Source organism: Dicentrarchus labrax, unplaced genomic scaffold (assembly GCF_905237075.1).
Source record: "Dicentrarchus labrax unplaced genomic scaffold, dlabrax2021, whole genome shotgun sequence".
In the NCBI taxonomy this organism is placed as follows: domain Eukaryota; kingdom Metazoa; phylum Chordata; class Actinopteri; family Moronidae; genus Dicentrarchus; species Dicentrarchus labrax.
In genome coordinates, this window is record NW_026136724.1 from 3,752,371 (window position 1) to 3,778,703 (window position 26,333).

General features: G+C 40.8%; 2 protein-coding genes across 2 annotated transcripts in view; one reads left to right on the forward strand and one right to left on the reverse strand.

Annotated features, from left to right (window-relative positions):
- Nucleotides 1-13,429, forward strand: part of efcab6 (EF-hand calcium binding domain 6) — a 54,679-nt gene extending 41,250 nt beyond the window's left edge. Inside the window, exons 23-31 of the mRNA XM_051393144.1 lie at nucleotides 307-514; nucleotides 605-799; nucleotides 1,933-2,172; nucleotides 2,566-2,751; nucleotides 5,395-5,578; nucleotides 5,662-5,849; nucleotides 8,160-8,309; nucleotides 8,803-8,970; nucleotides 12,515-13,429. Of these exons, the coding sequence (XP_051249104.1) occupies nucleotides 307-514; nucleotides 605-799; nucleotides 1,933-2,172; nucleotides 2,566-2,751; nucleotides 5,395-5,578; nucleotides 5,662-5,849; nucleotides 8,160-8,309; nucleotides 8,803-8,925 (1,474 nt within the window). The 3' untranslated portion in view covers nucleotides 8,926-8,970; nucleotides 12,515-13,429. The remainder of the gene's footprint in view (nucleotides 1-306; nucleotides 515-604; nucleotides 800-1,932; nucleotides 2,173-2,565; nucleotides 2,752-5,394; nucleotides 5,579-5,661; nucleotides 5,850-8,159; nucleotides 8,310-8,802; nucleotides 8,971-12,514) is intronic.
- Nucleotides 13,430-14,210: 781 nt separating this feature from the next.
- The window catches only part of mpped1 (metallophosphoesterase domain containing 1), a 76,593-nt gene continuing 64,470 nt past the window's right edge, over nucleotides 14,211-26,333 (reverse strand). Inside the window, exons 5-7 of the mRNA XM_051391713.1 lie at nucleotides 23,804-23,919; nucleotides 18,185-18,298; nucleotides 14,211-15,186 (exon numbers count right to left, since the gene is read on the reverse strand). Coding sequence (XP_051247673.1) covers nucleotides 15,068-15,186; nucleotides 18,185-18,298; nucleotides 23,804-23,919 — 349 coding nt within the window. The 3' untranslated portion in view covers nucleotides 14,211-15,067. The remainder of the gene's footprint in view (nucleotides 15,187-18,184; nucleotides 18,299-23,803; nucleotides 23,920-26,333) is intronic.

Here is a 26,333-nt window from a genome sequence, read left to right on the forward strand (position 1 = left end):
TTTTTTTTTTTAATGTTCTATAGATATAGTGATAATATTGTCATGAATCATTTTGGCCACGATAATTGTGTAGTGAAAAGCTGATATTGTGACAGACCTATTTCCAACAATGTTCAAACCCAGAGAAATACATCATTTTATTCAAGGTAACAGTGCGTTTGATTTGGTCACCTGTCAATGGCATCATACCCCCACCTCTAGTTGCTGTAACTGCCGGGTAACTGTCCGTACAAATGTTTGACAGCACGGCTAAAAACTCTGAACTTTCAGTTTACATCATTCATCATTTCAAACCACCCTCTTCAGGCTTAAGGTTTCCATGGATGATGAGTGTAAGAGGCTAGCTTACATGGATTTCCTGTCTGCATTTGACCATCAACCAGAGAAGTATGAGCCTCCTCCTGCATCCCCTGATGCTGTGCGTCAGATGGAGTCTTTGGACAGCCTCAGTCCAGGCGTGGCTCTGGCTAGGATGCAAGAACTAGTTGCTGCCTCAGCAACTAATCTGTACAAGGTGCAGCTTACAACCATGTGCTTCATTTTTTTCTTGTCATGAGTTTCTTTTTCAGCTGATGGCCTTTCTGTGGCTCTTTCTGTCCACCAGGCATTCTTGGCCTTTGACCGGAGTGGGACAGGGATGATTAAATCGCTGGAATTTCGTCAGGTGCTGGATAATTTTTGTGGCCGCCTATCAGACAAACAGTACAGATACATGCTGACCAAACTGGAGCTGGACTATGAGAACTGCACTGTTAACTGGAAGGACTTCCTTAACAAGTTTCAATCACAGAGCCCACTGGTAAGAGAAGCTGTTTCCAAAGAAGTTTAAAGGAATAGTTCAACATTTTGTGAAAAAGGCTTTTTTGTTTCCTTCTGATGAGAAGAGTGATATTAATCTCTGTTAATAATTAGTAATTAATTAATAATTAATTAGTCTGTCAGAAATGTATTATACCAGGATAAATCTCTGTGATGTAACATATTGTGTGTGGGACTTCGTGACATCTAATGGTAAAGTTGCAGGTTGCAACCAACAGAATACCGTGTTGCATCTATAACGTCAAATCCGATTTCTAACTTGTATCGTTAAATATTTACACCCCTAGGACATAGCTGTTGATCCGTAGCTCCAGCATGTAACACCCTAAAACAGTATTTTACATGTCTCTTTCTGTGTAGTAATATAAATGAGACACAACGTGTTACTTACCATTAGAGGTGTCTGTAGGTCCGGTCCACCCCTTTGATCCATAAATGGCCTGAAATATCTCAACAACTGCTGGATGCTGAGTTGTACAAACATTCATGGCCTCATGAAGCCTACTGACTTTGGTGGTTCACTGACTTTTTATTGAGAGGAACATTTTGTGTTTTTAGTCAAATGTTTCGACAACTATTGGATGGATTCCCATGAAATTTGGTTTACACATTAATGTCTGCCAGGATGAATTGTAGGAACTTTTCTTCTAGCACCACCATCAGGTCAAACTTTGTCTAATTCTTTGGTTTATAACCAAATACCTGCAAAACTAATGACATTCCCATCAGCCTCAGCTATCGTTTGTGTGCTATTTGCCAAATGTTAGCAGGCTAACATGGCTAACGTGGTTACCATGATACCTGCTTAGCATCTTCATGTTGGCATTGTCATTGTGAACAATTTAGCAAATGAATCTTTAAAATTAGTAACAGTAGTTATTACAGTCTCATAAAGCTGCTAGCATGGTTGTAGACTCGTAGTCGTGATATGCTGAGCTAGGCTAATCACATCATACTCAACACAGACATAGATTGATATCCATCGTTTCATCTCACTCTTAAAAAACAAGCATTACTACAAAATGTTATTGTTTTACTCCTAATCATTTTCTTCAACTGTGTGTGTGTGTGTGTGTGCCTGTGTGTTGTATGCTTGTGTACATAATGTTGCAGATGTCAGCAGACAGTTGCCTGAGCAGAACTTGTGAGAAAGGGGCTAAAACCAGATCAGGACGGACCAAGACCTCTGAAAATACAGAGCACCTGCAGCAGATCCAGGAAGTGGTCTCAGGTCACTTGTGTGAAATCAGCAGAGAGTTGATGGATTTGGACCCATCCAACAGCACAACAGTCTCTAAAGAGCAGTTCAGACAGCTGTGTGATCGGCACAGCCTGAGACTCACAAATGATCAGGTAAAGCCAGAGAATGTGTTTACTGCTGCTTATATTCCAGTGAATTATAATTCAGAAAATTGAAAGAGGAAATGTTCAAGAGAACAAGCACATTTCCAACAATTCTCCCAGTGCTTTCAAGCTGAAACAACACATACTGGCATCAGTCCATGGTTACAAATGAGAAGATGAATCTGAATTTTAGTACATTTGCCAATTCCATTCTTCTTTAATCTGCTGTTTTCTTTAATTATTCTAATCAAAATCGAATTTATCTTTGCTGATAATTATTGACTGCATGAGAAAGTTAGTCATTTGTAAATCCAATTTACATACTGAGTGTAACTCTCTTTGGGGTATCAGTCCCACCAGTGTGGGTGATTATTATGTGTGTGTTTTCCTTTTGCTTCTCAGTTTGAGTGTGTGTGGAGTCAGATGCCTGTGAATGAGCAGAAGAAGCTGCAGTACAGAGAGTTTCTGAAGCGATATGGTGCTCTGGGCAGGTTCCCCCGTACAGAAACAGGGGGTCCCACAAACAGTGTCCCATTGGCTTCCCCTGAGCCCAGAGAAACTGCAGGTGCCATTCTGCAACGCACTAAGGTACAGCACATATCGATAGACCTTTGACATTTGTCAAACCTTATCGTTGCTCTTGTATAATAATAAAAAACCCCAAATAATAAGCTCAGTTATGAATTATGTCAACCTTAGCCTTAGTTAGAATTTCTTTGCTGAATGCTGCAGTGTGATCTGTGATGCATGAAGACACCAGCTGCTTCGCAAAGCCAGACAAACTCAGTTTAGGTCTGGAAACTGCAGAATTATATCCGTGCTTCATTCCTGAGTGTGCGATGTGACATTTTGAGCACAGGAAAAGATTTGTCACAAAAGTGTAAATTATAGTTTTTTGAGAAATTATTATAAAACAAATTTGGATTTGAGCAAATAAACTCTGCTCAACATGAGCACACAATAATAACCCCTCACTCTGTCAAATTTCCTGCTTTGTGCGCTCACACCCTTGAACACTTAATCACAGGATCTCGCACACAGAGCAGGAAATGTAAGAGTTGGAAAATAAATTAGTGAAACTGAAGGAGAGAGATTATTATTGTGCACTTATGGGGCTAAATACATTTATTGAGCAGAGAACTGATTTTTTCTTCTTTTGCTCAAATTTAACTATTCTTAAAAATCTATTTCTGTGCTCCAAATGTCGTAGAATTGAGCCACGAATATAATGCTATTGCAAAAATGCATTTTAAAAAATCAGCTGAGCCTGTGTCAGACCAATCAGTGAGCTGTTTGTCAGTGTGTGAGATTGCTGCAAGTCGAGGCAAAGACGAATCTGTGAGAGTTGAAAAATGATTCAACCCAAGTGGAAATTCAGAAAAGGACTTCGACTTTCACATCAACACACACACACACACACTACACACACGGTCTGATGGCTACAACTAACAAATGTACGCTCAGTACATTAGCTGTTGAGGTGAATAGAGTGCTGCAGTAATGAGTTCTTAAACCCGGAAATGAGTTAGCATTGTAACACCTCAGGTTCCCTCTCCTCAAAGTCACTGGGTGTGTCGAATGGGTTTTGGCTAATGCCTGAAACAAGGTTAACACAAGCTTGAGAGATTGTCACAACTATGAATTTGAAAGCTTTTACGTGTCTTAAAAAAGGCAGTTGCTAACAAGTGGCTAAATGAGACTACAGAGGGTGTCGGTGACATTAAAACACACAGACTGATCTACTCACTAGTCCTCCTTTACAGCCTTGTTGTGTTCATACTCGCGCTCTGTAAACTATTCTAACTCAAACTTTACAACCTGTACATTTTAATTACAAGATTTAATTACAAGTTGGAAATATATATATATTTTGTTTATAGCCTAATGTTAGCTTTTTACTTGTGGTGATTGCAAAAATCATAAAAGTGGTGTTTATCTTTCTTGAAAAAACATCAGTATCATAAAACCTTTGTTCACCACATAGCCACAATGCTAACTACCAGGTTGGCCTACAAAAATAGGTCATCCCTGCAGCACTCTAGAAAAAGACTACAAATACACACAAATAACATGGGGCAAAAACTTGGGGATATTTGACAGCCGCCATATTTGAATAGTTGAAAATAGGAAGACCAGTTACAGCTGAGGGGGGTGTTACTTTGTGTGTATGTATGCATGGCCACATGGGTCCATCTGATGTCCATTTTGATATCTGCCAGTGTGTTTGAAGGTCCACATGGACTGTACACACCAAAAAGACAGAGCAAAGAAACAGAAGCACCAGCTCTATGAAGTTTGAGTGAGTTATGAGTTATGAGTTTAGACAAATGCCATTCACTGTGCAGAAAACTTGAAATCATCTTAAACACAGACGCCTGTTCAGTGTAGCCAAACTGCAAGAGTTAGTAACATTCTTCATATTTTCAGTGTACAAACTATATGTACTGTATATACTAAATTATATGCTGAGTTTTCATCTTTGCAAACTAATGTGCCAAATGCAGTACGTTCTCAACACTACAGAAGTGAAATGATCAAAGCAACTAGCTTTCGCTTTTAAAATACATTAGTTTTTTATCAGACATTAAGTGAAACTGTATCTGAGACTAGTCATGGAAACACCTGGAAATGGATTAAAATGACCAAATATCCTGGAAATAATAATTAATAATATAGTATATAGTGTATTAGCCCCTCTCTCAGATGACCTGTGTAAATCTAGGTGTGTGTTTTGTTTGAAACCCAACTTGACACTTCAAAGCGGGTTTACCAGATGCAAAGTGGAACTGACTTACAATGATCTTTTTGGCATCGCTCCTATTTTTTTCCAGAGCTGCGAGTGGAATTCTCATATCTCCACACATACAGTCTTTAATGATCAAACTTCATTTTGCTGTGGTTCATCAACAGACACACAGTGTTTATTGTACGTGAATAACGCTTTCACTTTCTAGAAGAATAGTTTTCTGCAAAATAAAATGAATTCTGCTTTAAGGGATTTGTTACCTATGGGCTGTGGCCAAATTAATTTAGTCAATTTGCCTAAAACTGCAGCTAATATGAGCGTTTGTTCTGCATCGGCTGTAAAGACCCTGGAATTATTTCAGGAATCCCGTGTAGACACACCTGTGCCTGGAATCAGCTGCTTAGTACAAACCTCTCTTAATATGACACTTTTCTTCAGTGTAGTTATGCAGCCCCCCTCCTGACTGCCCCTCCTTCCTCTCCCAGTCTGCCCCCCAGTGCACCTCCAGGCGTCCTCTCTCAGTGGGGAGGCCAGGAACAGGAAGCCCGCTGGGCAGCACAGGGAGGACGCTGCGTGGGACGGTGCAGCACTGCTGGAAGGAGATCCAAAGAAAGTGTGCCGAGGAAGACCCTCAGCAGGAGGGTCACCTCAGCACTACCTCCTTCCTGGGTGAGCAGCAAACAAACAGTGACACTGAGCTATTCCTTCCACCTGCTAATGCTAATGTACATGCAAATGACTGTGTGTTACAGAGATCCTCCACTCTCTCAGCATCGATGTGAGTCGGGAGCAGTTTGAGCATCTGGCTGTGAAGTTTGACATCATGAATAATGGCTGTGTTTCATATCACAACTTCCTCCGTCACTTCCTCCTGAACCTTAAACCAGTGGAGGCCAAGAGGGCATTTGAGCGTCGTAAACTCCCACCTCCTATTACACCGGTAAGATTCTTATTCTGCTGTTCAGTGTCTGCATGCAATCAGTGTGTCCCAGATCCATCTAATATGCTTGAACAGACATCATGAGCTAATTGGAAAAAGTTGTTTATTCTGCCACACACGGATCTGTTTTGTAAATCACATATCCTCTTTTAGGAAACAATGTATCCAAAAGAGATATGTATCTGTCCGTCCATATACGAGAGTGAGTCGTAGTCTTTCTGTCAGATAACGTCTTTAAATATAGCCCATGAAATCATTTCATCATCAATCTCAATAGGCCTTTCTTTTTTATGAAAGACATTTTGACATAGTAGACAGGTGTAAATGAAATAAATGATGACTGAATTCCATTTATCTGCTTCATTTTAAGTGTGAACCTGTGGCTACGTCATCCACATGAGGGAATCTTGGTTAATGTCAAGTGGTGCAGATATAACCATGGACAAAGACTAGGTTGGGCACTGAAACACAGCAGTGCCAATATGGTTCCTATACGACTGGAATCTAGCAGACCAAATCACAACCCAGATGTTGGAGCCTTGTTTCGGTGCCTGAGCAGGCAACAGAGGCATTGCTAGTTAACATTACAGCAACACTCTTACTACACGGTTAAAATGGCGAGCCAAATGATTTAAAGTGCGACTGTATTTAACTCTAAAGGAGTTCAGCACCCTGTGGGACATGCAACAAATGTTTGAGAACCTGTAAATGGGGAAGCAGCCGGTGACACATGGGATACACTCGCGAGCAGAGGGATTGTCTGCCTGTGTGACGACAGTGAGGCCACGGAGCTGGGGCACATAGATATAAAACACTAGATGTGTCATAATTGACTTGCCATTTAGAGACCACTGATGATGAAGACAACAGCAGCCTTTCCTCAGGTTGATAGAAAACTGATTCTAATATCTCTGCAAAAGATTTGCTGAAGTTTGCAGCTGGAGTAGAATAACAACTCAAAATGTAGTGTTAAATTATTGTAGATGGATTAGGTTTTGTTCATTTATTACATGTTTTGTAGTTATTAATATTATATTTAAATATTCTTTAAACAGTTAATATATTGGTCAATTTCAAGTTCAAATATGTTGACCGTCACTTTGTGCTCCTTTTTTTTTTTTAAATGATCAGTGTAGGCACCGTTTAGGCACTGGTACAGTTTTAGCACTGGTGTTGGGGAAAAACCCCAAATGATACCCAACTTTAAAAAAAACTGACTATAGATAAATCAATATAATGAATTTATTCTTCGAGCATGGGCAACCATAACCATGGTTATCTGCACAAGATTTCCTGGATTTCTGGTCTTTGTTAACCTTCACCTGCCTAACTAAAGAGCACCTGTGGGATCGGCCTCAGAGCCATGCAGCGATTCTTTCTTCCTATATTAACCATTAACAAGCCATTAATTATAATGTATACAACCTTATATAGGGTAGGCTAACTTATAAGGTACAGCCAAACAAAATATTGACACTAAATCAAATGACTTAAGAGTGCATGTTAGCATTTGAAAATATACTCTCCCGTCATGCATCCAGTGTGTAGACAGTCACCACAGCTGGAGTTGGAGTTGGGACACAGTATGTACTGTCAGCTACACATGCTGAGCAGCACATTAGCACAGTTCAAATGAACTCTGTAGTCCCTCTGCTTAAGGTCTGATCTATTGTACTTTTATTGGCTGCAAGTTTAAATTAGGTTACAGTAAAGTGGGAGGGGTGGCTCTGGAATGTGAGGGGGCGGTGATGGGCGACGGCGGGTTGCCAGATTGTGTAAACTCAGCGGGGACCTCCCACCCTCAGGCTCTCGACTATCGCCTCCCATGACAAGCAAATTGGGCGAATTTGGTGATTTGCAGTGCTTTTTTTTTTGGCACGGGGGAGGTGTATATGAAGCTTTGAACAATGACACACGGGTGGGCATGTTCTAAAAGGACCCCCGCTGAGCAACTAAGCCGAGCCCCAAGCTTCGACGGAGCGTGTGGGTGAGGGCCTAATCTGGCAACCCACGAGCTGCAACCTTCCAAACCAACTCGGAATCACAAAGACCTGCATTGTCTCAACCGACGCCACCATCTGTGTAAAATTGCAGAGACCCCCTGCATCGTTTCTGATTCGATGGTGTGTCTGTAGACCAGTTTACAGACAAAACCTCTTTATCTGATCACAGAATAAAAAACACTTTGTTCTTGTGAAGAAGTGAAATATTACCGATAATGTGGGGGCTCTCACCTCTATTTGTTGTTTTCTCTCTCGTTGTTCATGTCTTTCCTGGGACTTGTACTCTGTCCGGTCTGCTCCGGTCCAGACGAGCCAGGGTGTTCTGAGCAAAGACTGTGTGGAGGTCATGCTGAGGATCTACGATGTGGTCTGCTCCTCCTGGACCTCCATCAGACGTTGCTTCCTGACATCGGACCACACCCGCACGGGAATCATCTCAGTGCGGGACTTCAGGAAGGTGAGGTCCACTACAGTACAGCACGCCGCCCTGCAGAACTCCACCTGATATCAGTCAATGATAAACTGGTTCTTTATGAATTATTGATGCAACTGTTTGAGCTCCGCTTGTGTCTCTTCTATCAAAATGTCTGAAGGAGAATGATGGAGAGTGACTGAAAATCCATGAAGCTCAAGCTAGCAAAGACACACACACACACACACACACACACACCACTTGACAGCCAATCAGTAATTTTAATTGTTCAATTAAACTGAAGGTTGAAACAAGACCACGCTGACATTTTGGCCCAGGAGAACAGCAGCTGACACTCCTGTTTTATTGTCCCTGTCATTTACCTGCTGTGCAATTGACTGAAGACAACGCTCCCTGAGCTAATCGATAGAAACAATTAGTAACCTGGTTAGGGATGACGTGTCCTAAACCCCCACCTAATAAGCTAGGACACAAACATTATGTGCAAATTCCAACTTCTGTGGTTGTTGCCCTGCAGGTGCTGCGCCATTTCAGCGTGAATCTGTCGGAGGAGGAGTTCTTCCACCTCAGCTCCTACTTCGATGCCAACACCACGGGGAAGATCTGCTACAACAACTTCCTCTGGGCGTTTCTTCACTGACCTTCACTCTGATGCCTGCAGCTGCTTCAGGAAGCAACCAGCTAGGTATAACAGGCAACTACCCTGAGGCCCCACACACTCAGGGGGGCCAGGTCCGGTGTTTGGCAATGACTTGTAATTTGATTCATTGCAAATTTATTCGGTAATATTGACTATAAAAAGCAACATATAAACTGAAATGGTGAGCACTTCAAAGTGGCTTCTGCATTTTTCCCTAATCTTAAATCTCCTGAAAACGTATTTCTCTGTAACTCAACAACCGTTGGAAAAACCTTAGATTAACATTCAATGCCAACACAGGAAATAGTGTTCCCTTTAAGTAGTGGGCTGGAGAGTAAGGGTAGGGATTTTTGGGTGGTGCATCAGTTTGTAGCATGTCTGACTTCACAAATGTGCAGTAAACTTCAACCTTTTTATTAACCACACCAACAATTCCCTGACCTTAACCATAATGTGCCGATAGTGCTTGCTCATGGTGGTACTGTTGGGTCTCTGTAAATGTTATAAAGAGTTCGGTCTAGACCTGCTCTATTTGAAAAGTGTCCTGAGATAACTTCTGTTATGAATTGGCGCTATACAAATAAAATTGAATTGAATTGAACTGAATAGTTCTGACTGGAACTTAAAATCTTTTCCTTTACCTGACCAAGTAGTTTTGTTGCCAAACCTAACCAAACTGGGACCTCAGCAAGTTTTATTTTGAAAGTGTAACCAGACAGATATTTGTTAGTCCTAACTTGACTGTGGAATGAGCACATGTTGAAAATGTGACACTGCCACTTTGGACTGGCGTGTGTATTACACTTATTACTGGGTTGGCATATTCATTAATAAGTCTGGTGTGCAGTACGATGACAAACTAAAATGGGAAGGGATTGGAAGACTCAGGGCCCACCCCTCATCTTTGCCCCTGGACCCTTTGGTGGGTTAATGTGGCCCTGGCAGCAAGACTTTAGAATTTCAAATCTGATCTGCCACTGATACGACAAATAGATCCATCAAGGGAATTGATGACTGAAAAACATGAAAAAATGAGGACTAACAAAGAGGGATTGATAAACGATTTGAGAGGCTTTCCCTGTGTTCTCAATCTTGACTGTTTGACACTGATTGTGTTCCAAAGCCAATCAGCCATGCAGTGCCTTTTTAATGACGCAGCCAACAGGAAGCACTGGGTGCATCTTTTGTTCAGATGGGTAGAATGAAGTGAGAAGAATGACAAGGAGATAGAGGGGACGTCTGTCATTCATTCAAAGGAAAACGCTACTGCAGCAAGATACACAGTAGCACTCAGAGAGGAGAGAGTGTAGGAGAGAGCTGGGAATCATTATCTGAGGAAGCTGAGAGAGACGGAAGAGCAGATGGAAATGGAAAAAGGGGACGATGAGAACTGAGAAAAAGCTCAGTATTGTGGTTGGAGAGGCAGAGTGAGAAAAGAGGGAGGGAGCTGGAGGAAGAGTATATGAAAGCTAGTTGTATTAATGGCAAAGTAAAAAGCCGTCTGCGAATAAATTACCCGGTCTCCCCCTGGGATTACTAATGTAATTATTTGAACGAGGGTTCTCATTAGAATGTGCAGAGGTGTGGAAGACCTGCAGAACAAAATGGGAGACAGAGACAGAGCGGTGAGGGTTTAGCTACTGGAAATTAACTCGCTGCTCTGGGCTCTATAATTGATACGAGACACAGATGCCTTTGATCGGAACAAAAGAGAAGAACCGGGATGAGAAAAGTTTCCTCTCCGCCTCTAATTTTTTCCCCCTCTAGAACAAGAAGGGAGAGACAAAAGGGAAGAGCGAGGATGGAAATAAGGGAGCATGATCCACTGGTCACAGATAAGGTTTTATTCAATCGGTGAATAATCTCTTAGAACCAGCAGAATCCTTAATGGTTTTAAGAAAGAAAGGTACTTTATACATTTTTAGAGTTGTCTCCAGGAGCAACACAGTCACATTTTGCATCTGTTGGGTCTCCATTTTCTTGTTTTACAGTTTAAAAAATGTAAAAGTCCCCAACAACAATAGCAAAATACAATACCATATGAACACTTTCATTCCAAAATGCCATATATCCATTTAGAAAATGACCTGAAGCCCATAACCATCCAGTACTGTTGAGATATAGAGGATCCAGCCAGTAAAAATGTTACCAAGGACACTAACAATCCTTTAAAAAGTACCACCAGTTTACTTTCAAGTTTTAGCTGTCAATCATTCTGCCTGCGTAGGCGTCCTTTTTTTTTTTCAAACAGTACATATCTCATTTTGGAACAAAACTCTTCATATGCAGATTGTCTGAGTAGCAGAAGTCATTAACTCCTTTAAGCATGCCTCAAGAAATAAATCAAGAAATAGTACAGCACTTTTTGGGGGAAAAAACAGGAAACACATAACACAGCTATTGAAAGCGGAAGAGCATCAAAGTGAGACATCTAAATGAGGACTGGAACTGGCGGAGAGTTGAACAGACAGCTTTTCATGAAACTTAGAGATGAAAGTTCCTCCCATCTTTTGGTTTTAAATAGTTCCCTTTATTCCTTTCTTGGAACATTTTCTGTCGTAGGCATTAATTACGTTTGTGTTTTAATTCAAACTAAAACACAAACACAAACATTCAGACTATTACTGCTAACCCTGATCTCAAATCTCCCCACTTGAAGCCTAAAATCCTGCTTCTTTGAAGGGGATCGTAATGATATATTGAGAGAACCATTACTTGTCCTTCTGATCCAACAAAACCAATTAGTGGAGTGGGACTTGCTACAGAGGAAATGGTGCAACTGTTTGTTATAAACAATTGAGGTGTTGAGCAGAAATAGTTTGCCGCTGCTTGACAAAAGAAACTTTAATATACTGTCAATTCTCAAACACCTTCTAGTGGCTGAAAGGGCATAACCGCTCCTCTCCTAGTATGCTTTTAATGTGAAACCTCTTCAAGAAGTGCTAAATTCCATCTACAGTATGTCAGCTTAACAGTAATCAAACTCAGAGCAGCACAGCAATATATGACATGACTGACTTCACCTCTTTTAACTTTTTTTACTAAACAGTCTTTGTTTGTTTATTATTATTATTATTATTATTTGAATACTGTCACTTTCTATGGTCTTTTTCTTGAGTTTGCCTCAAAATATTCATTATTAGCCATCAAATGTAAATCCCCTTCACCTACTCTGCACATGCGTCAATATTAGCCAGTTGTGGTCAGTAAACCTACCGTTGTCTTTGGTAATTTAACAAGCAATATCTCCTAAATAGTTTTAGTACTTCATGGTGAAGACATATGCCATGTTTAGAAAAATGCTGCAGATACGCGATGTTGATTATCCATCAGTGTTGTTGGAAAGTTAGCTGTGAGTTATTGCAGTTTTATCCAGATTGTATTTATCTGATATCACTGGAGATATAAGCCGTGTTTCCACCCAAATGTGTCGCAAACTTTAACAGAATTTCGAGACAAAATAAAATGTGGACGAAAGCTTGTTTCCATCCGCTACTCTTATGCGATTATTAGTAGTTGATTCACAAGATAAGCAGTAGGTGGCGCCAATTAAAACAGAAACATCAGATTTCTATCCTGTTTGTTTCAGGTATCGATGTGAGGAAGGTTCCATCAGATCTTTGTGCAGCGATCATGGCTGTGTTATAGAGCCACGGGAGTGACGAGGAGTCTGTCGGAGCAGCAGCGGCTCATTAGTCACGTGAGTTAAATGTTCACTGCGTCAGAACTTATTTGAAAAGTGTTTCCATGTTCCAGTAAGCGCAGTAACTCTTTTTTTAGAAAAACGCAAAAACTGGCTCAAGTGAGTGGAAAAACTTTTTTGCAAAGTTGAAAAGGTTTGCTTTTAATTTTGTTTAACCTTTTCTAACGCTATACTTCAGAACACACATAAAATGACTTTGATGGAGACACAGCTATAGACCGTAAACGTTTATCGCAATCATCCAGGTCAACTTTTTCGTGGAGACGCTGTTAGCAGCAAAGCTTCAGTCAACTGATTTGTAATTTTAGAATCGGACCATTGAGCGGTTCATGGTACATTTAGATTGAGCCAATGTAGTTGCATCTATTATGTTGAAACCGATTTCCGACTCATATTAGTAAATCTTTACACCACTAATGTTTTTAATTTATTATTTTTTCCTCTGTGTACCATAGCTTTAGAAACCAGTGCTCCAGGTGGTACAATATCTTGATAAAGTTGAATTTAAATCACAGGACTAGAGTTCTCATTGAAGATGTTCATCCGAAAAGATTCTGCATTTCAAACTTGACTGTTTATCCTCACGGTTTTATAGTAAGACATCATCAGACCAGCATGTTGTCTGTGTTCTAGGGACTCCAAATTTTGAAATGATGTGCTTGATGTATATTTATCTGTGTTATTAAGCTGCAGTGCCTCTATACACCCTGCGTACAAGTCTTAAACTTAACCCTAATCCTAACCGTTCCCATTTAAAAGGTGAAGATCAGCCAAAAATGTCCTCAGTTTAAGCACCTAAAACTCAAACTGCTCCACACAACATTAGCATAATGTGTACAGACACTCAGGCAGTGCACGCACCCACCATTATCCACAGACATTGGTCTCTTGGAGAGCAGTTCTGCCGCTCTTTCCTCCTTTGCCCATTTGGAAACATTAAGACATCAGCTGGCACAATGAGCGCTGATGTGAGAGAGTAAAGCGGGAGTAAACTGCAGCCTCGGGGAACGTTCATACATAATGTCGGAGAGCAGGGAGATCAAAGTGTGACGTGGTCTCGTTATGCTAAGCACATTCAGACTCTTACTGAGAACAGACTTATTCAGAAAATAGAGCAAAGGGGAAAAAAAAGAAAAGCTCTTTTTTTTAAAACACAGACAAACTGTTTAGGGACATAAAAGAGTTAATAATCACCAAATGGGGCCGAGCAGCTTCACACAGAAGAAAATACCATAATAAGCATTTACATTACTAAGAAATAGACCAAAGGAAATGTAACAACCACAAATATTGACAAGTTTTTTTTTTTTTAAAGCATAGCAACAACTTGGAAATCTTCTTGAAAACCTTTTTTTCTTTACATTGACAGAACATTTACATAGACCAGTTACAGTACGTGTAGTTACAGCTTTAGTCCTCCTGAAAAAGGATAAAATGTTCCATCTCTCCCACCATTTACCGCTCCGTTAGCATGTAGCACCTTTACGTTGTTTGTTACCTGCTGCTACCTCTTTATCAAGTCCGAAAAGCCCGTAGCTAAAGAGCTGAGCTAGTCATTCACAGCATGAAGGATAGAGGGGAAGGAAAAAAGGCAAAAGCATGGAAGGAGGAGTGGAGAGGACAAAAAAAAGGGAGGGGGGCTGTGCGTGGTTTCCTCTGTGGCCTCTTCTCGGCCGGCTAAGAGGCTTATGAGGGCTGTAATGAGGCCCAGGGGAGCAGTGTCAACATGTTTGACACCCCGACTCTCACACAGCCCATGGCAGAGACCTTTTGCTGCCCTCACACACTTGCTTTGATCTCACATACACACGAGCTGGCAAAAAACCCCACACACTCCAGCACGCTCTGGGCCTGAGGATGGGGGAGAAACAGGAGGAAGATAAGAAGGGTGGTAGAACGAAGGACTGAGGGAAAGAAAATGAGAAATGAATGTTTAAAAGTGGGAGAGCAGAAAAGTTCTGTTAAAATCCCCCCGGCAAATGTTCCATTGCTGCTGTTGAGCGGTGGCTCTAACCAGAACTCCTGTAGACGAGGCGTTGGGTTTCACATTACTCCAAACGTTTGCAGTCCATTTAAATGAAGTGAAAAGGGGATGTCAGGGTGTCTCTCGTCTCTCCAAGAACCACATCAGATTGTCAGTGCAGTAAAAGAGGGCACAGACAAGTGTCCGTTTGTCCACATGTAAAAGTGTCTCCTCAAGTAGACTCAGTGTTGAGATGAAGAAATTATGGCACATAAAATAACATTAATAGCGCGAGCGAGCATCCATCCCTCGCTTAGTCCGCTCCATCTTCATGTACCGTATGTGTCACGTCAAACACACAGCTGACCGTCGTATATTTACACAATTCAGTCCCGTTCTGCCCACCGACCTCACCTGCCTCTCCTGGCTCCTTTCTCCTGACTGGCGGCAGGCGTTTTGGGGCCAGCTTCCTCTAGTCATGTGGTCCTGGGGTTTGGAAGGTCAAAGACGATGGGCGCGTTCATGGGTAGGAAGTTGACAGTGCAGGCCGAGGCGTTGATGTACGTGGTGGTGCCGTCAGTCATCATTCCGTAACCTGGGTAGAAATGAGAAAGGTGAGCTCCTGCACGCTCTCAGCACAGTTTTCAAAGAAGCTACAGTTGATCGTTTTCAAACTGTACAACATAGAGCACCTGTGTCTATATTTCTCCAATCCTCCTGTCTTACAGGTGTGAATTAGGTTAAAGTGGAAATAGACAACTTTAAAACCCCCCCACTTCGGCGTTTCCAAGTGGTATTCCAAGAATTTGGGAAGAGGCAAAAGCTATTGTGAACTCCTAAGGCATGACACTGAAGTCTTTATTTCAAACACCATGCATGCAGTCTAGTTGAGTCCTAATGTCCTGTTAAGAGGACATCCTGGGCTTTTTAGTGTATGTTGTTTTATATTTATGAGCACATGTCCTTTGTGGGGGGCAGAGGGTTATTCTCATTTTCTATACTTAAGGTAACAGTATGTATGTGGCCACATGATCAGCCTGTATCCAATGTCAAGCCACACAAAGAAGTGGACTGTCCACACCAGCATGTATACCACCAGGCCTCTGGGAGACCTATGTCATAAAAAGGGAAAAACTTTGAGGTAGAAATAAAACCATTCAGTGCTGTCTGCAGATATGAACCACCATGTTGTAGGGAACCAATCTTAACACAGATGTTGTCAAAATTGAATAGCCTTTACACTGTTTAATCAACATATACTTTGTAATTATAAAGCACAAAAGTTGGATTTCCACTCTAAAACATTTTGTATTCAGATGAGGAGAAAACATTTCTTGTAACACTAAATAGGAAGGCCTTACATGAATATTCTGATAATAAAGTCAAATCAAATGTTGCTTGAACCCAAACTCTGGTTTTCTTTTATAACATTGATGCAATACTTCAGTGCTGCCCTTTAATAAACATGGAATTTTTACTGCTTACTATTAAAACTAAGTCTCCCAAAAGGGACGCAAATCCTCAGTAAATATTCCCCAATACATGATTAAATTATCAAATTAGATCAGAGGAAGCACCGGGGTCCGCTGTCAATCAGACGGAATCTCTGAATGTGCAAACGAGAAACGCCACTGTTCCAAATGCTCAGTATCACAGCACATCATCATTTCTACAACAGCGAGAATACAGTTTGAGCAAATGTATGCATGAGAGTGTGACACTAACACCACAAATCTCTGCTCAAAAGGCACTTTGGATCAACATTTCTTCCAAATGGCAGATGTAAGAGTGTGACCATTTTGTCAAGCATAAGTTAACTCCCATCTCTCAAAAAGTACTACAATTTAACTTTGCACTCTGAGTGATTTTTTAAGTGTAGGTGTCACTTTCAGCGTCTTTTGGAACAGAATGTCTGTTGGTCCTTTCAGATTTGGAATACATGAATACAAAACACAGCGTGGATCACTTCTGCCTCACATTAATAAAGAGAGCTGCTTTCAGCCCTTTTCTCCTGTTAGAAAATCTGATCTAGTTTCTAATCTGGTTGTCTCTGATGGGGGACCGCTGCTCCACGGGCTCAGTGCTGACCTGATAACCCTGAAAAAAGCAATCCTCAGTCCAGGGAGACGCCCTCTCTGCCCTCGCCGGCCTGGATGAATTGCTGATAGGGATGTGGCAGCTCAGCTATTCACTAATACACTTTAATCATTTTATTCTTGGAAAACTATAGTACAGTATCACCATATTCTCTAAGGTTGCATGGTGGGAACTAAATTCTCTGTCAATTCAGTTCAATTTAATGAACTTCAAAAGATTCAGTTTAAGGAAAAGATAATATACTGAGCTCTAGATGAAAGAGCTTTATTTGTGCTACATCTATATGTGACGGTCTGATTTATATAATAGGGTAAATGTTTAGGTGTTAAGATATGGAAATGTGTGTGAATTAACTGCCGCCTTCAGAATGTGATAAAGACAACTACAGATACTTCTTTAGTTTGATGCTAAATATGATATTGCATCCTGCGAATTCAGGTCATTAGGATTTATGTGAGCCTAAACTGTGTACTATAAATAAAGGGGGGGGGATTAGTTTATTTAGAGTACACTCCTGACTTAAACAACATCATATTGCAAAAATGTGTACATATGTGGGGTTGTAAGCGAATACACATACATTATTCTGACTCTGATGAACAGGTAATGTGTTGGGAGCAGATACAAACGGCATTGAATTTGTGCAGTCAAGGGTGTAATGTCCACTGGGGTGGAAGCAATGTTTTGAAAATCCTATTTTTGTCCTTCTAACTTTTATTGTTTCACTGAAAGAACACTAAACTGTCCTCCATCCATATGTTTAAATGCTTATCTTCAGTTATTACAGCAGACTTTTAAGCTTTACAAGCACTATGTCGGATTTTGCATTTCAGGTACCTGCTGCCCTTCCTTCTTGGCGGAGTTGAACAAAGTCCCATATCTCCAGCATCTTTGTCTGACTTTTCTTATATAACATACCATTGTTTATCATAAAATATCAGGAATATCAAGGAAATTCTTATATGCAAGTTGTGTGGCTATTTTTGGGATTACTTATAGAAAGCAAGATATCCAAGATTTATTATTTGTTAGATGATATAAATCTGTATATAAAGAGCTTTTCAGATTTTGTCAATAGCTTTCAAATTTTTGTCAAAAAATCTAAACTATCTGTATATTACTGGGTCTCTCCTCATAAGAGCTTCTATTTCTTAAAGAGAAACTGTTCAATCTGTCTCCATTCTGTTTGATTCATTTCCACCTGGAACCCTTAACAGACACAGCTTTTCTTGGGGGTTCAGATACATTCCATGCTTTACTATTTGAATGGATAATTCAGTGACATGTTTACAGAGCTTTGTGTCACAACCCTTACATGTGTACACAAACTGTATTTGTTTGTAAACGCCTGAATTCAAATCAGACATGTGATTTTAAAGCACATGCATTTAGTTTTTTCTTGCATATAAATAAAACTGTCAAACTAAAACTATTGTTTACCTGATGTTTGAAAACCACTTGTGAATAAAAGTGTTTGTAGAAGCACGTGCATATACCTTCATGAATGTGTCCGAACACATGTAATTTGGGCTGGACTCTCCTCTGCACTGTGTTGAGCAGCTCCATGCACCCGACACGCTGCATCTTTTTTGGGACCCAGTCCAGGAAACCTGCACACAGTGACACACAAATCAAACACACCTCACACCAAACACAGTACTCACACGCTCTGTTATATTTGTCTGCTTCGTAAATATAAATAGGCTGTATAGTTACCATTAACTCATTCCACAACTTAATCTTACCATTCAAACTATTCGAAAACTTTTAAATGATTGCCCAAAATAGAAAACAGGAAATAAACAATACCACATGTACATCCCAAATCGCTGTTTTAAAGGTGGCTATAGGTTTTCACTTCATAAGGTGTGCTGCATGCAGCGCAGCTTAGTGTACATGCTGAGTAAAATGTCTTATAATGCAGTGTTATGCATGTTTTAATTCATTTAATTTAATTATTCCAATTTAACATCATTTATCACTTTCTGTCAGATTTGACTAAATGAAAAAAATAACTGGAACAAAACAATGACCTGTTTAATCCCTACTTTACTAAAGACACTGGCAGTTATAGTAATGTAACTTAGGTAATGCATTTAATGGGCAATAGTGTGATGTTTGATTTTCTGTTTGGTCTTTCTGTGGTGGTTATAAATTTCATCTCCCTTCAAATAGCGATACATCACGTTTTCAAATGAAGCTCTCCATTTCAGACTCCTTGTCTAATGGCAAACTGCACATCGCAGCACAAAGGAAAAAAGACTCTTAGAAAGCAGCCGTAGAAAATAAAGATCAATCACAGCCACACACAGAGGCAGACTTCACAGTGTGTGTGACAAGGATGAAGCATGGAGTGTATATGATTTAGTGGCTGCTCCAAGAGGAGGGATGCTGCTGATGCTGAGTCAATAAAAGCATCAAGTCAGAGAAATAAAATGACTGAGGAGCTTGTGCCGCCATCTTCCCTGCCTTCTGTTGCTCTGCCCAGACAGGAATGAGGAAGTAAACACAGAGGAAAAAAGAAAAATAGAGTAAAAGAAGTCTCAATTTTGGCCTGGGAGTGGTGCTAAAAGAGACCTTCTGTGGGTCAACAAAAATTGTAGTATTCATCCTCTGGGGAGCATAAACTTATACATTTAAGTAAAATAAACTTATTGTTTATAAACCTAATCTGGACAGATGAGGTCTAGAGAATCCTTGAATAAGTTGCAGCAAGGGTTAGGGTTAGATGGATGGCCCAAACAAACAGGACTTTAACACTGGAGACTCATGTTCATGTCCCGTGTGTAATTAAAAGTAAAGTTTCTTTAAAATAATGTACGTAAGTTGACTCATGTAATGTACTTAAATTACGTCAGGTATGTAACGTAACTTATGATCTTTAGGCCAAGTTTTAAAAGCCAAGGCCAAATCTTTTCTCTTGTCTTTAAGGGCAAGCCAAAGTTAAGTATTTTATCTTTAAGGGCCAAGAGTCCGAGTCAAGTGTCAGGTCTTTAGGGGAAAGTCCAATGCTGTGTCTCAATTCAAATACTTCCATTATGGTAAACAGTAAATGGACCTGTACTTGTATAGCGCCTTTCTAGTCTTCCGACCACTCAAAGTGCTTTTACACTATATGCCACATTCACCCTTTCACACACATTCACACAGCGATGGCAAAGTCCATCGAACAGAAACTAACTCATTTACACACACTCACACACCGATGGGTTCAGTAGCTTCCTCAAGGATACTTCTACATGCAGCGGAATTGAACCAACAACCTTCCAATTAGTGGACGACCCACTCTAACTCTAAGCCATTATTTCAGCATGTTAGTAAAAATGAACCTGCTTCTACTTTAACCGCCTGTGTGTACGGCGTCGTTTACTCCTCCTACTCACTTCCCCCTTTCGCTACATAGCAAAAACAGTGTCCACTGAGGGTGAGAAGTTTCCAGCGTTCCACACTCATCTTTTTGACCGTTTTGAAAGCGCCACCCGGGTACTCACAGTGCACTGTGAGTATCCCCATTTTGCCACCCTCGACAGTGTGAACACACTTCTCAGAATAGTTCGTGTAAGTATGAAAGTACTCAAACTGAGACACAGCACAAGTCTCAAGTCTTTAAGGCCAAGTTCAAGTCAAATCATAAGATTTAAGTGGCAAGTGAACACACTTATGTATTCAAAGTCTTTAAGGACAAATCCAAGTCGAAGTCAATTGTCATTTTACCTGCTTAATTCCAAAGGCCAAATGGCCAAAACAACAACAACAGAAACATGTTTTTCTACTGGAAACGTGAAGGCGTGAATCAGAGCATCTTTTTGTCTTTTGCCTTCAAGTGTCAGTTTTCAAGTAAGCCAAGTCTCACGGCAGACGTCTTAAGTCCTCATTTTGAAGACTCGAGTGTGAGCCTTTGCTGAATTTTAAGTTCGGATAGATCATTACTGATATAATATTTAACTTCCAGATTTGAACAGTAGTTTGAATTAAAACTAAACAGTTAAAATCCTAGCCCCAGATCTATAAAAAAGTTTGTGGCCATATAATTGTGTGTGACAAGAGAGCAGTAGCAGGTCTCTTGATTTGGTAGCTTTAAGCAGCTCTTCACCGGTACAAAAGGAAAGAAAGGGAAAGACTCTCTGGGGATGACTTTAAGATTCTTTACACATTTTTATTTTTTACTACCAAACAGAGCGCTAAAAATCTCACTCAAGGCAAAGTTAATGGACCCTCTCATACTCAACACAGACATAAAAACTTCCATGTTCTCAGCTGGCAGTGAATCAGTCAGGCTGGTAAAGTGATACAGTTTGACTAAATGTCCTCTAAATGTATCTACCTGTAAAAAACACGCTTTTAGTATCAGTTTAGGTATAAAATACCTTAAAACTGCAAGTGTATTCTTTACAAGCCTTAGGAGACGGTGGAAGTGAAGTGAGAAGTTACGAGGGCTTTTTGTGTCTCGGGGTATTTTGCTCTAATGTGCTGCTTGTTTCAAAGCAGCTGCTGCTTTGGGCACTGAGCCTGTTTTCCTCTTTTTGTCTCACTTTCTCTCTTTCTCTCTCTGCTGTTAACTTCTTCCTCACAGCCAGATAAAGAGGCCATATTTTTCCTCTCTAGCCACCGATCTGCGGCTTTATCGCGCCTCATAAAAGACGGGCGTTTTTGTCGCAGTGCGAAACAATGTCTTGCTCGCACTTCTTTTTCCTTCACCTTATCCAATCATTTGTTTCTCCTTCTTTTTAAAACCATCTCCAAAGTGGAGGTCTTTTCTTGGCCTCTAGCACTTTAATTTGAATCCACTTTGTCGTCATTCCCTTTTTACTTTATCCTCCTTTCTTTCTCATGCCATTCCCTCCAGTCTTGCTCTGAGTGTGTGTGTGTCTCATGCATTAGTAGCCTGCTGTAGCTGCTCCATATGCCGGTGGCTTACGAGCAGATAGCTGGAGACACTTCACTAAGCTGAATGGAAAATAAACGGCCGTGTTCGCAGCCGAGACGCAGACACAGAAATCAATCACACACACTCGTCTGAGCACCACAGCTGCAGCGGGAGATGAGGTGTGAAAGTGTGTGTGCGAGAGAGAGTCAGAGAGAGGAGTGTGTGAGCGTCTGCGTGTGAGACAGAGACGTGTGTACAGGATGTCAGTTAGCTCGCGAGCCAGCATCTGTGTTTTTGTTCAAACTCTTGCCATGTTTGCGTGTGACGGGTGTGTGTGTGTGGTTGGAAACACAAGTGTGTGGAAGCTGAAAGGTGATCACTAAGAAGGCTAATAATCTCCTCTAAAAGGTAGAAGTGTGTTTTCAGGCAGTCAGCTCTGCCTGCGTGAGTCATCACTTTGATTCCCTTCACCCTTTATTCATCCACTCAATAATAGGACAATGATTCATCAGCGGGCTCTGCTCTCTTTCATTTGAGAAGAAAATAAACCATTTACAGAGCACACTCACATTGTAAAAGCGGCAGACATATGACACCTACCTGTACTGTCCGTTGTGTATGTGGTACCTGGGGGGGGGGGCGTTATGGTGGCCTTTAATTGCAATGTCAGCATCCCTTGTTTCTGTGTGCTCTCACTGTCATCCCCAAAACATAAAACACAACTGGTGTTTTATAGGCTGATGCCATTATTTCTAGATTCCTTGTATTTAAAATGTGAGTATTATTAGATCATTAAATAAATCGATCAATCAGTGAAGGACTGAGGGACAGATTTACTGCAACTTTTTGGCACAGATGTGAACACATGCAGTGTATTTATCAATGCAGTAGCCTGGAGTCGCAGTTTGTGTTTGCAAGGTGCGTCTGTGATGGTCAGTTTTGGGGGACGTTTGTCCATCTCTGAAGATGAGGCAGAAACATAGTGCAGATTAAATATAGGCTCATATATAACTGTAAACTTATCATCGGATTAGGCAGTTGTTAATTGAAAAAGTTTCGGTTTGTTTTCATCGAACTTGACCATCAATGAATGAATCAAAAATCCCTACAGGCTGCAACGACATGTTGCTTTCTATATTTATTATATTTATAGTGTACAATCAGCTGCATTTACCCCAGTATAACATCCATATCAACACCATCTGTCTCTACCAGTTGCAGTGACTTGTGTATATTTTGGGCATCTTTGATTTAGATTGATTTCAGAACGGCTGTGCTTGCAATTATCTTTTTAATGCTGGTATCTTGAGATTACAAGTTAAATTATTTTATGATCTCAAGAAAACTAAATGTTTATCATAATGGACAATCCACGGTGCCAGTTCATATTCATCTTCCTACTGACCAAAATGAGCCAGCAGCCAGGAAAAAGTGCCTGAAGAGAATCTTTGAGCTCCTTTAATAAATCTCAATCTTGTCTTGATACATTTTGTCAGCACTGCATCACACTGTCAGGAAATGAACAGCTTAAATGAACTCTCAGGTGTACATTCTGCTAACAACTGTTTTCAGTTCAGTTATGAATCCTCCCCGACAGTCCTGACAGTGATCTTGAAGGCTGAAATTAGCTGGGATCAAATGAACCTGACACTCATTTTCCAGTTCTACACAATTATCGCGTGATCTCGGAAAGTCGTTTCCTTGTAATGAATTCTCATTATCTTGAGAAATCGTTTTTTTGTTTACTCGAGATAATGACATTTAAAAAATAATAGTAAGCGATGCCATTCTCAGCTTCCGTACTAATATTTAAATAGCAATTCTGATATATTATTTAAGGAGTGATATTTTCAGTATCAGTGATGTCATAGAAATCCCACCTACCACTGCTCACATAATGTATTCTGGAGGGCAGTACCAGGATCAGTCCAGAAGCTGACTGCATAATAAGCTGCTGTCTTAATAAGTTCATAAATACACTGCAGGGCACATTTGTGTATAAACTGACTTTACTTGTTCACATGTTTAGTACCTGTATGTATGAGGTGTACATATTTACTGTATATACTTGTGCACCTTTAGATGTATGTTAAATGTACATTTTAATATGTAACTAAATAAACTGATGCCCATGAGAACCCCTATGTGTTGTTTATGTATGCACATACTATTGAAACACATGCATCCAAACGTGTTTATGTGAGCTCATACATAAAAATATACGTGTGTGTTGTAATGTGTGTCTCACCCAGTGGGGGGCAGTGTGTGACCAGGATGTCTGTGTTGTCGGGGACCTGGTTCCACTTGTCCAGTAGAGCTTGACCCCGCGGCAGGTTGAAGCCCCAGCCATAATACCAGGGCTGCCTGCAGAGACACACACGCACAAAGAGAGAGAGAAGAGAGAGAGAGAAAGGCAGTTTGGTTAATACACTCACTGTCAGAAGCACAGACAACATCATGCAGGTTGTTTTGAATCTAGAATTCATCTCCCAGCAGTTATACACCTCAGTCTCTCCTATGCTGGCTGTTTACCTTTACATTAATGATACTGGTCATTACAATGAGATCTGGAGTTGAAGGTAACAGAAGAACGTTTTACATTGCTCTTGTATGGGTAACAGTGAGAACAGAAGAACATGACACACAGCCTGCAACACTCATAACTACAGTAAAGTAGTTCCAGCTATCAGTGCACTGCAGGCCACATTAAACATTTGTAAATTTAAATGTGCAAACACTGAAATTAAAAGAACAAGCAAACACAGCCAAGCAAGACGATGATGGCACATTTCTTCATGGCCTAATAAACCAAAATTCTCCTGCTAAAACTGGATGTTGAATAGGACAATGTGACACGTCCATGTGAGGGTGAACCATTCATAACTGTGGAAAAGTGTGGACAAAATAACATACAGTACACTTTGGTGGCATTTATAATCTTTGCTGACACTGCTGATTCAACTGGACGATTGTGATGTCTCGGTTTTTTGTCAAGGGATTTAAACACTTTGCAAATGCAGTATTCCTGTGCACTAGCAGCAAATAATCTTGTACTTCTGTAAACAACTAGTCTTCTGTTGCCTTTATAAAAATGCTGACTGTTGAATCCGATTAAAACATATTACTGACCCTCTTTGGCTTTTCTCAGGACTTAATTGTGCTCTGCTCACTGTAACCTCCTGAACTGGCTGCCCGGAGTGGTGCAGAGACATTGCTGGAGAGCAAAGATCATAAATCCAGTGTGACCTCTTTACTCTTTACCTTTTACACCCCACACAACAACAGTCAGCCTTCTTCCTTTTAGTGTCTAAACATGTAGTTTGACCTTTACAATGAGAAGCTACCCGGGGGGCTTATGAAGAGCAGTCATCTAGTGGAGGAAAGGGATCAAACACATCCTGGAAGTTGGGTGAGCAGAAAGCTACATTAAACATCTCCTTGATCACAGTCACAACCTGGAACACTCCATGACAGGAAGACGAGAGAAGAAAAAGGGAGAAATGAGAGAAAGAAGAGGAGAGCCTTGATGGCTGGGGCTCGTGTCCCTTTACTTTGATAGCGGACGCCTCTGCCGTGAGTGACGGAGAAGAAATTAACATGTCACTTACAATCTGTGCTCCGATCCATCTTCCTCTCCAACATGCCGCACGTGTGTGTGAGTGCAACCGCGGGCAACGACGTCCGCCACCGCCGCCTTTTTTTAAATTGCTGAGTGTAGTCACTCGAAACGCCAACTTTATCGCCACGGCCGCTGCCCGACGCGTCTGTGCTCAGTGGAACATCAGATGAGGATTTTTTAGAATAATTTCCGGTGTGTGTGTGTGTGTGTGTGTGTCCGTCTGACATGCTTGGGGACTTCAAAGACAGATGGGGAGACAGAAAGACAGGCCTGAAGATATAGAAAGAAATACCTGTCACACTTTCTCTCACACACACACACTCTCCTTGCCTTTCCCTCTAATTAAGAAAGCTAAAAATGGTGACACGGAGGTCACCAGCACAGGGAGGGGTGGTCAAGCGCACGTGGCAGTGCATCATGGGAAATCTTGTCCTATTTCAGCTGGAGCACATGCGATTAAAATTCCATCGCTTCCTGAACATCAGAGAATAAACATTTCTGACGAATGATCTGGTGCGTCCCATGAACACAATTTCAATAATTTACACTGCGAATATTAAAACATTTAGACTGGCCTTAGCATATTAATAGGCCTGTGGAATGTAATATTCATGTCCATCTTAACATGGACGTCTCAATTAAAATGAAATGAGCTCTGTGGTGCGATTGATGCTCACGATTCTCAGTGTGAACGTGGGATGAAGAAAGAGAGCAGAAGAGGAGAGGAGAGATGTAAGAGGTTTCCCCCGATAATGACCAACGGACGGTGACTCATCTGAACAGAGCGATAGATAAGCAAAGAGAAAGATTCATGAGGCTGCTGAGAACCAGTGATGAGATGCTTGGATGGATGGATGGAACAGTTAAAGTCAACTTAAATGACCATATTGTACTTTTGCATGTTTTATTAAACTACAAATGATGTACACTTTGAATTATTGACAGCCATTTTCCAAAGCATGTTCAGTATTTAGGTTGACTTCTTATCCTCCAGGGAGCTATTGTTTCATTTCATTTCAGTTTACTGAAAAGCAACTCTATCAACTTGAAGACACATTTTGCGCAGTTTACTGTCCCTGCACTACTGACAGCATCAGTTTCCCATGTGAAAAAGGTGGATGGTTAAATGTACAACTTTGACAACAGAGACTGTGATGTG